Raw genomic sequence first — 11464 nt, 5'->3', positions numbered from 1 at the left:
ACCTGGCCTCAAATCAACTTAGCTCCTCTGCTGTTGTTTTTAAGCACATGTGTTTTGTTTGTGTTTTCAATTATACACCCCTAATCTATCAGGAATCAAGACAGCTCCAAAAGTTTTATCAGGCACAGAAGTGGCTGGATAATTTATAAGAACTGACCTCCCTCTCATAAGAGAGTTTTCCCTTCCAGAGCAGCAAGCAAATGCTTTTGCAATTGCTTTGATCATAGCTTAATTTAAAGGTGTGTTATTTCTGCATATAATGATTTCCTATTTTATTAAACTGCAGGATTAGCATAGCATACCTTATGACACTTAAATAACGCATGTTTATCTTGAAAAGCTAAAGCACTGCACATAATTCAACTGAAAAAATATTAAGATAATATTCAATATTTTAACATCATGAGTACATGAAACTGACTTCACTGAGTCAGGATATTGCTCCATCTAGCTCAACAAGGATTCAGGCAGAAACAGCTATACCATGTCAGTTCTCTGTCTCCTTTTTTTAAACTCAAGATGTCAGGAATTAAACCCTGCAGCCTTCAGGTTGCAAAGAATATGCCATACCCCTGAACTGTGGACCTGCCACAACTGAGACCAACCAGAAACCCAGCAAATTTGAATATGACTTTCTTTGGTCCAATTTAACAAACACTGCTACTATGCAACTTCCTCTCAATTCAGTGGAAGAAGCCGGTTCTATGGAAATAAAGTGATTAGGCAGCGGTCACTGGTGGATTGCATCTTTTGAGTTCATCAGTACTATAGACTTAACGTGAAAACCTGCAATCTTCACTACCTCTCATTTGTCTTTTCCCAGCCAGGGGCAGGTTATCAATTCATACCCTTAGACTTAGTCCCACACAGCCATTATTTAAACAATGTTATCTCTCATCATAGTTCTAGTTACAGGTAGGTAGCCGTGTTGGTCTGAGTCGAAGCAAAATAAAAAAATTCCTTCAGTAGCACCTTAAAGACCAACTAAGTTTATATTTTGGTATGAGTCTTTAAGGTGCTACTGAAGGAATTTTTTTATCTCTCATCATATTTCTTCTTATGCAGTGAAAGCGGCCCCAGTGTTTCCTATATAATGCCAAAATAAACCCTCCATAATCCCCAAGATTAACTTTTTTTTGAAGAACATAAGACGGACACTGCTAGATGAGGGCAAAGACCCATCTCATCCAACTTCCTGTTCTCACAGTGACCAGTCAGATACTTATGAGAAGCCTGCAAGCAGGACCTGAGTTGCAGCAGTGCTCTTCCCACTTACGACCCCCAGCAACTGGTATTCAGTCTCATACCATGGAGGTAGAGCATAGCCACCATGGGTAATAGCCATGATAGTAAATGATTTTTGGTGAAATTATCATGGTTATTCTTTCTGTTACACCATTTGAGTAATAAAAAGAAGTACATAATTTGAAAGCCCATGATAAAAATTTATTTTGGAGGTAGTGAGACATTCCTACCCCTATCCCAATGAAATCGGGATTTCAATCTGAAAAAAATATATTTGGCTAGATAACGTCAAAGTATTTGATTTTGTTCATTTTTCAGATTTAAAAAAATGCAATTTTATAGTACCTAGAGAGCAGTTATTCTTGGTAAAGTACCGTGTGTTGTTTAGTACAATAAAAAACTTTTGTATGAACGTGTGTGTTTCTCCAAGGGCTTATGTTAAATTTTAAATAAATTCTTGCTTCTCTAGAATATAGTATTACTGAAACTTTTTGCCATAACATTCACTCTGTTTTGATTCTCAATTCTTACAGCTGTCATGCCCACTGCCTAACCTCAAACCCTCTTTCCCTGCTGCTACGAAACCTCTTAAACTCCTACCTTCAGTTCATGAAGCATTTTCCTTTGTACTTTGGAGTCCAGATATGGCTGATAAATAACATCTCAGGAGAAGAAAGCATGCCGAAGGGTGTTGTATTTTCCCTCTTTGAACACATAGTGATCTTCTGCGATCACCAGGAGCCTTATACAGCTTGGTAGTTTTTCTGCATGTGTGCTGCACTTGTTTTTCCTCTAGTAAATTACTCACAAAGTTTCTGCTTCTCTTGGCAAGCCAAGACTAGCTCCTCCCTTTCTCTGTTTACAGCCAGTTTCAAGAAACAGGAGGCTGATCTCAGAGGGGAGTGTTTCCTGACATTACACTCTGCTGAGTGTTGGCTGCTTCCGATTGATTGGTAGAAAGGGAGATGTTCCTGGAAGACTCCAGTTTGGTGTTCAGTTACAGTTGCTCTATCTCTCTCTCTCTCCTCCTCTCCCCCCCCCCCCCAAGCTGCCTGCCTTTTTCCAATTCCTCCGGGTTAGTTTACTGCATTCTCAGTAGAAAGCAGTTTTGCCCTTAGCTGGCAGATTCCATTGAAGGTATGAAATGCCTTACGGGAAACTGTTATTGGGAAAATCAGTTTTCTGTTTTGATTTTTTTGAGGTTAAGATATTCTGGGCAGCAGGGCTTAATTCCACTGATTTTTTTTAATAATTAAAACATATATTAGCATTGTGTATATAGATCTTGACACTGAACAATTCTAAAAGATTTAGATATGCTATAAGCTGCCCAGGTTGGCTGAGATATAAATAATGATGATGACAACAACAACAACAACTAATAGCTACTAGTCAAGATGGCTATATTAACTCTTCTGTTGGATGCAGTAGGTACCTCTGGATACCAAGTGCTGGGAATTATATGCAGGGCAAATCTTTCTATGTTGGTTTTACTCCGTTTCTCTGTCTCTCTGTCTTTCTCTGCCCCCCCCCCCCAATTTCAAAATCAGTTGTCCCTGTGCAGAATCATTATGAAAATTCACCAGCATTTTACTGTGCATTTCTCCTAACATAACCCTTTTGTGTGCAATTTACAAGGATAATATAATGCATTTTTGTATGTTGTTCGTAACATCCTTATAGGCTTATCAGAAGCAACTAGTTGGCCATTGTGAGAGCAAAATGCTCAGCAATATATGATATGGCTTTGGTCAGATCCACCAGGGCTCATCTCAATTTCTTATTTTAGTAATTTCATTATATTCTCAAGAGTATATGCAAGTGTATATACAGAAAATTACAGTGGTACCTCGGTTTGTGAACGCAATCCATTCCGCGGAGGCATTCGCTCGCCAAGGCATTCGCTCGCCGAAGACACGCTTCTGTGCGTGTGCGAAGCGCCGATAGAGTGCTTCTATGCACGCGCTGCGCAGATCGCATCCGATGCTGCAGAACCCGGATGTAAACACTTCTGGGTCTGCGGCGTTCGTAAACGGAGGTAGTCGTAAACCGAGGTTCCACTGTACTAGGAATGGAAGAGTTTCCCTGACTCCCTAAAGGGTCTCTGTTTATTTGTTTAGATTTAGAATATTTATATAGCACTTTTCTATTTAAAAAAAGTTCTCGAAGTGGTTTACATGGTACAAGGTGGCATTTAAAAATGTTTCAATGAAGTTGTTTACAGTCTCAGCATGGGCAGGCTTCCACATGTAGATCCTCCACCCTAGAACGAAGAAGCAGACTCCCTCACCATATGCCTGATGTTTACTCAGACTCAGGATGTCTTGGCCTTGGTAATGGGGCAAAGAGCAAATCCTGGTGGAAAGAGCTATTATCCCCTTGCCCCAGACCAAATCTGAGAGGCAAGTACAGTGTCTAGGTCAGGAAGTCAGGGTTGTTCCAGACTCACAGATCTTCTCACAGACAACTGATTTGAGGACAGTTGATGAAGTTGCTCCTTTTCCTTGCTGATGTCACTGGCTGTTTTGGCCTGCAGTGGAGTTAACAGTAGTCCCTCCCTAGACGTACACCCCCTTGATTAGATCTTGCACTAGCCCAAATGGAATTTTGGGCTTTGAACAGCTGGCAGCCATGCCATATCATAAACCATTTCTGAAACTACTGACACTTTCAAAATGACCAGATTGAGTGTTGTACGTTTTGCTCTTTGAAAAAAGCTAGTCTAAAGTCTGTTTAAAGTCATGGATTCATGATTCTTCGTAGCCTGACCAGTGTCCGGCTACTGTCGTTAAACTTGTCTCATACAATACTATTGCTCTGCTTTCATGTCACCAACAAAGCAGCCTAATATTAAGATTGCAAAAGATAGGATATGCCAAGGGTTACACAAGAGTAATGGCGCAAAAGTCAATGATATGCTGGTGTTTCAGAAATGGCATGAAAGGGTTTTCGGCAGAAACATGCATGACAAAAAGGTTAGAAACTGGTTGCCTGATAGCGCCTTATAATTGTTCAGGCTAATTAAAACACTGAAATGCAGCTGAAAGGTTTACCGTTAAAAATGAAGCTAATAATCATTAAAACAAGCACAAACACTGCACTCTTTATTAGGCAATCACACTAGGCTATGAGAGAATTTGCTTGTTGCTTTGTGTGTATGTACGTGCTCTGTAGCATACTAAACAGACTTACTATTCAACCTCCAATATACATCATATGGATAATTTCCAGGGTAGTTGTTTAACAAAAGCAAACTCTTGGGATTTTTAGCTGCATGATCTTTAGATTCTTTTGACTTTTATTTAACCCTCACTTAACAAACATATATTTTACATGTAGTACTCACTAGAGAATTAAAAACATTAAATAGCAAACTTGTAGCTGTGCTCAAGTATGTCATGTATTCTTGTTTCCTTCCAGTTCACTTTCTTTGTGCCCATTCTTTTACATTGGAGACAACCAATGTGGCATTCTCTAATTGTTGGACTGCAATTCCCATTATCCCTAGCTTTGCCCATACTAGCTGGGGCTGATGGGAGCTGTATTCTAGCAACATCTGGAAGGCACCACATTGGCTACCCTGTTTTACATTTTTAGACATAGTGAATTTTCTTTTCCTGCATTTATTGTACAGAGCCTAGTCAATTTCAGTTGCTATAGGACTCTGTGGTACAGCACATGTTCTGTGTCATGTAATAGGGAGGGCAGATTAGGCAATAGGATAATCTTTCACTTGCAGATGGATGAGTCACCATTACTTATAACACAGGTATTTGATAGATGAGGGTTTTTTTTTATTTTAATAAGTGCAGTAGAAAATCCTGCTTGGTCAAGGGTGTTGACATGAATAACCTACAAAACTTTTTTCCAAGCCTGTCATTTATTATTGCATGGTGGCGCCTGTGACCAGTTTGACTGGTGGGAGGTTGCAACCATCAGTATCATATAATGGAGATAGTGCAGTGTGGGTGAAAGCAAACAAGCTATTTTTCCAGTGTAGTATTCCATGGTTGTTGTTTTTGTTTGTTTGTTTAAATATATACTGCCAAACTATGCCTCCTCCTTTTGTTACTTTGCTGTAAATTGCTCTTCCCATTTTTAATTTTGTTTGTTTTTCATCCTTGGAGAGGGTCCAGGAGCATGGAACCCAATACACTTAGAACTTAATGAGGTTAATGGAACCCAGCCTGAAGTTGTTGTGTGGTGAGGAGTGGGTAAGAAATGCTTTAAAGTTTAAACAAACAAACAGGCAGACAGACAGACAGACACAAACAAAAACAAACAGACAGACAAACAGAAATAACTTAGAGGGGGATATGGAGTGGAGTAACAGCAGGTGAGAAGAGTTAAACACCAGTTTTGTGCTCTAAAGTTCTCCCTCCCAAAGCAGATTTTCATTTTTAACCAGTGTTTGGACTCTGCTACATGTTTGTGTAAATGTGTGATTACACTTTAAAGGTAAAAGGTAAAGGGACCCCTGACTATTAGCTCCAGTCGTGACCGACTCTGGGATTGCGGCGCTCATCTCACTCTATTGGCCGAGGGAGCCGGCGTACAGCTTCCAAGTCATGTGGCCAGCATGACAAAGCAGCTTCTGGCGAACCAGAGCAGCGCATGGAAACGCCGTTTACCTTCCTGCCAGAGCGGTACCTATTTATCTACTTGCACTTTGACGTAGTTCCCATTATCTCCTAGTCCGATCTTGGCAGGTAAATTTGGTGTAATTTGCTGTTAACATTTGAAATCACCTTTTCCTGGTTGTTGATCTCTTTAATCTCTTTGTGCATCTTCCACTGCTCCTTAATTAGGTAGGCCTAATTCTATGATTCTATGAACCGTCATATACATTACAAAGGTAGTGGAAGATAGATGCAAGGAATGCTTTTATCTTTCTTCAGATTGGAAAACTATTCAGAAAATATACTGTTACAGTAACAGGGTTTTGGGGGGGGGACAACCTATAACTTCTAGAATTAGTGAATGTTAGAAATTAATAAATGGTAGAATTTAGATAATGTTTGGAGTAATGAAAGGAACATGCCAGACCAGTGAATAATACAGGCTGAACCAGTTCTCCTGTTCAGGAAATCACTGATAGCAATGCCATTGAGAACACAAGGAGAATTAAGTACTGGGCCATTAAAGAACAATTGACCATGCAGCTGCTGTTCATCCCCCTCCCATCTGTGTGTTATTTAGCAGAAGAAATACCAAGAGTTAGGAGGGGGAGGTTACAGGAGGTGTGGTGTCAAACAGGAAGAATGTGGTCCTTTTGAAAAAAGAGGTACCGGTATGGATAAGGGGTGGGGTGAGCAGATCCGTGGGGAGGAGTTGCTTGGACCAAGGGTTCTTGGGAAGAAGGGCAAAGCCAGGTCATGGGTAGGCAAACTAGGTCTGGGGGCCAGATCTGGCCCAGTCGCCTTCTGAATCCAGCCCACAGACGGTCCGGGAATCAGTGTGTTTTTACATGAAAATAGATGTACTGCATACATGAAATCTGGTGAGATCTGACGTGGTTCACTTGAGATGTATGCTGACACAAATCATAGTTCCAAGGCAATTCAGATCTCCCAAATTGGCCACATTAGTTTCAGTGTGAGAAATGATGGTACTGTTGATTTTATTGCAGCTTGGCTGTTATTTCAGAACTGAATCTGCCTCACTGAATTTGGCACAACAGAAACAACAGTTCATTTACTAACCCAAACTCCATTTGTTGAAACTTTGTGAGTTTAGACTTTGTGAGTGGGGAAAGAAGTGAAACTTGGCATCATGGGAACATTTTCCATAGATATTCTTTTGCCAGTTGGAAAAGATTCACAGGCGGCACAGATGGTGCTTCTCCTGGAAACCATTATGCTGTGCTACTTCCTGTCAATAAAACAAGTGAAAGTCGACCTAGTGACTTATCAGCAGTGCATTATGCTGGCTGCAGCGGAGTTTCCTGTTGAGAAATGGGCTCATATTCTGTGGTCCCAGAATGCCAGGACTGGTAATGCATAAATATTTCCAGGAAATGCATTGAAACAGGATATTTTCTCCCGTTGGTGTTCATAATAAGGATGGTTGCTTTGGTTTGCATTTCTGGTCTTGAATGTTCAAGGTGGCTACATCAGGCACCCCCAAACTGCGGCCCTCCAGATGTTTTGGCCTACAACTCCCATGATCCCTAGCTTAGAGGACCAGTGGTCAGGGATGATGGGAATTGTAGTCCAAAACATCTGGAGGGCCGAAGTTTGGGGGTGCCTGGGCTACATCGTGGCTGAAATTACTAGGAAGCTTGCTAATTCCCAATCAAACCATACTATCTTTACTTAATCCCTAGCTGAGTTGGTAGCCTTAAGTGTGTAAATTATTAAAGTGTGTAAATGGAAGTTAGTTTCATTGATTTTACTGAACATTTCTTCCTATTATATTTACTAGGCTACACCTTTAGTAACTTTTGACAGTGAATTAGAGTGCAGTTTTCCTAGCAACTATTTTTGTTCATTATTTCTAAGGGTGCAGACAATAGCAACATAACTGGGAAGTAGGGTTGTCACCTTTGGTCGGGCAAAATAAAGGACAGGTCAGCAAAATATGGGACATGCTGTGGTGGGGAATTTGGGGGTTACAAATTACCTGGTGTAGAAATGACTTCAAAGCAATCCATTGCAATAGCACACAGGGGTTACAGTGGTTTATTCAATTAAAAAAAAACCCTACCACTCTCCATCCCACCCACCTCTGCCCATGCAAAAACTATTGTACCCAATCCCCCTGCTCTCCACCGGATGGACAGACCAGGCCCATGCAAGCCCTCTTCACTCTCTGACGCTGAGTCTCTGAATCTCCATCTTTGATGCACTTGCCTCTGCCCATGCAAAAACGCTTTTCCCCCATTCGCCATCAGGACCGTGCAAGCCCCCCCCCCCCAGTGTCTGACTCATCCCATCCCCTCTGCCCACACAAAAAATTTCTCTACCCACACTGGATCAGGGCCCTGCAACCCTCCTCTCTTGCTCTCTGACATGCCTACCCCCTCCCCGTCTACACAAAACCTGAGACTCCACCATAGCAGGCCTGTGCACAGCAAACCCCATCTTTCATGTTCCGTGACCCATCCCCTACCCACGCAAAAACTCAAAATGCCTCCTCCTGGCCCCACCCTCTGCCCATGTCCTGCAATAATTCTCTCACTCTCACTCATTGCTCTCCTCCTCCTGGACCCATCCTCTGCCCGCACAAACTCCTGCTCAGGCTCTCACTCCTCTCACTGGACCCACCATCTGCCCATGCAGTTTTGAGGATGAGAAGGAGGATGAGCTGGAATACATGAAAAAGGTGTCCCGTTTGATTGTTCAATAAAGGACAAATCACATTTTTCTAGGGATGGGTTGCAACCTTACTGGGAAGCTGATTGAAATGTTTCTAAATGTTAGATCCTTGAAGCAGGAACAGTTGGTGAAGTTAATCATCCAGTATTAACCATTTTCTTTTTCAGTAAGTCTCTTGTTAATGTTATCTGTGTATTTATAATTATTACTTGAAATTTATTGTGCATCTTCTTTTCTACTGTCGGTTTAACTGAAGTCCTTTGTAATTTATGCCCACATGTTATTTCACTAGTTGCATAAATGTTCTTTGTCTACTTTGCACTATTATTATTATTGTTATCATCATCATCATTATACCCCACCTTTCCCCCTGATGTGGAATATTCCCCTGATGGGAATATGCTCTTTTCATTAAAGCATAATCTTAGTATTTTTTATATATAATATTTACATAATGGGGAAATATTTATGTGGCTTCTGGGCAGTGTGCAGAAACTTAGATATTTAAGTATTGCTTTCCATGCACCTGAGATTAAATAGTACTCAGTGGGTTAACTCCCAAAATCCAGTCGCTTTCAAGCTTTGAATTAATATAATAAATAAATTTGTTATAGCTTTTGGTCCTCACAGGATGGTTGTGGTGTAATTAGGATGTATACTATGATAGATATATAAATTAGGTTGATATTGATGCTTAAGCTGTCAGATTTACATAAACCTATATTCCTCCATTAAGAGGTGTGTGGAATTTTACCTGCAAAAGAGGTATGGTATTGTTGGTTTGCAGTAGTTGCTAAATTCCAAATTTTCCTTTACAAAAGGGCTTCATTTGTAAACTAGTTCTGCAGGTGGGCATGGCTCCTGTCAGGCACATTTTTCTTTTAGAAAAGAGCTGCTTGTTTCAGACACAATTGATTTTCTGCTAATGATCATTATTTCAACCAACAATCATATAATGTTTACCAGTAAGACTATTCATACCCACATTTAAACATACACAAATGTTTTAGTTCCTCTTTGACTCCTGAAGTCAGTTAGATAATATTTCTGTATATTTCAGTTGGAAACTAATGAGCAGGTATTCAAAACATTTTTTGTAATTTTGTCTCTAGCTTTTTAATGATTTATTTGGAGGATCTAAGGTTCTATTATTAATTGCTTAGCTCAAACTGCTTCTGGGGAGAGTGCTATACCAAAAATCACAAAGCTGGCTTTGTATCACCTTAAAGACAAAAAATTTAATTATGGTATAATGTTTTGTGGACTAGAGTCGTAGAATCATAGAACTGTAGAGTTGGACTAGATGAGGGTCATCTAGTCCATCCCCTGCAATGCAGGATTAATTTATTAGTTGACTTAAAATTAATATTTAAGGTGCTACAAGACTTAGTTGTTTCAGCCAATACTTCTTTTGAGTTGCTTAATACTACAGTAGACATGCAGATACCAGACTTAAATGAATACTTCATATCTGAGTCTATCATTCATATATATTGCAAAACAGGATTAAAAGTTCTTTTGAATCTATGTTAGCATTAAAATACCAATCCAAGTCTGTTACAATCTAATGAAGTTTCATCTTTTGTTAACCATCTCTTCTAATGACTTAATAAAAATGCAGCTGGATTGCTGACTCTTAACTTATTGCAACATAAAATGTAAAATCACAGCTTTGTAATATTTTGCGTACCATTATATTTCTTCCTTAAATCTGTTGGTATAACCTTGTATTTTATGAATGACAAAATAGAAAGTATTAAAGGTACTGATCAATTTTAATGTATACAATGCATATTTCTAGAAAAATTGCAGTAAAGAAAGTTGATCTAAGGTTAGATGAAGTTTAATTAGATATAAGATCCATAGTATTGAAACAAGATAGCTACATACACAATTTCCTAACAGATTACCTTTTCTTTTAAATTATGAATCGTCTTACAGGTGCTTATCGCCTTCTGATGCAGAAGTTCTATTAACTGTTTGCCTGTATTATAGCAAAGACAACACCCTTTAATTCCCTTTGTTTTAAAGAGCAAGCTACAAAGCAACGTAGCTGAACACTCACCTGGCATGCACTACCTTGCCTCAGAGTGAAGTATGTAGTCTTCTTGACAGCAGGCAGAAACATTTTGCTTCTCAAATTGGAACTTTCTCAGAGTAAGTTCAGCAAAAGCTCCAGTGTCTCATTTCTGTAAAGGGTAAACAATAGCTGAGCTTAGGAGAGGAACGCTGACTCCACCGCATCACTGTTGTTAGTGGCACTGAACTCTATGTATTCACGTGACCTCCCCCAACACATACATACACAGCATAATCCTTTAAGCCTCTGCTGTACTCTCCGATTGGCAGAGAGGTCTGTTACAAAATCAAGCCCTCCACAGTGATAGCTCTAAGTGATTAAGTCAGGAGGGTGAAGGGGCATTAATCATGAGGTCTGATTACTGCCCTGAGGCTGATTTGCCTCTGCAGCAGTGTAGAGAGAGTCCTGAATGCTCTCTGTATTTTTTGAAAAGGCATCACATTAAAAAGGCATTTTTCTAGTTACAGAACTATTAAACCTCTAAGACAGTTTCGTAATAAAACCATTATCAAGTGCACACAGACCACGGGACCACAATAGGGAATAAGCATTGAAGCTGTCTTAACTGAGTAGTCTTATTAAAAAATAGGAATACTGAGGCATGTACATTTCATTTGCAGATTATTCCAGGAAGGTCTTTTTTTAAAGTCAAACATAGCAGCATTACCTTATTAATAGAAACATAGCCTTAGGAAGAACAGTATTCTAGAAAGGAACTTACAATTTTACAGTGTAACGAGGATTTCAAAGTACAGTACAAGGCAGTACAACAGCAGGATTATTTAAACCAAGACTATACTACCGTTGCTTATTAAAATTGTCT

General features: G+C 39.8%; 2 protein-coding genes across 11 annotated transcripts in view; one reads left to right on the top strand and one right to left on the bottom strand.

Moving 5' to 3' along the window:
- CHLSN (cholesin) overlaps window positions 1-11464 on the top strand; it is a 133771-nt gene that overhangs the window by 58529 nt on the left and 63778 nt on the right. The gene's annotated exons all lie outside the window — the stretch shown is intronic.
- The window catches only part of GPR146 (G protein-coupled receptor 146), a 48105-nt gene that overhangs the window by 8080 nt on the left and 28561 nt on the right, over window positions 1-11464 (bottom strand). For 2 of the 4 annotated variants that reach the window (XM_060282458.2, XM_088656618.1), the window contains exon 2: window positions 10627-10750. The exons of 1 other annotated variant lie outside the window; for it this stretch is intronic. In XM_060282458.2, coding sequence (XP_060138441.1) covers window positions 10627-10633 — 7 coding nt within the window. In that variant the 5' untranslated portion in view covers window positions 10634-10750. Of the gene's footprint in view, window positions 1-1845; window positions 1983-10626; window positions 10751-11464 lie in introns of those variants that run through there. One more of the 4 variants, XM_035131324.3, reaches the window with a different exon arrangement.

Source organism: Zootoca vivipara, chromosome 13, assembly GCF_965207765.1.
Source record: "Zootoca vivipara chromosome 13, rZooViv2.hap1.1, whole genome shotgun sequence".
Taxonomy (NCBI): domain Eukaryota; kingdom Metazoa; phylum Chordata; class Lepidosauria; order Squamata; family Lacertidae; genus Zootoca; species Zootoca vivipara.
The sequence above is the reverse complement of the archived record's forward strand: the minus strand, read 5'-3'. Positions and strand labels throughout refer to the sequence as shown.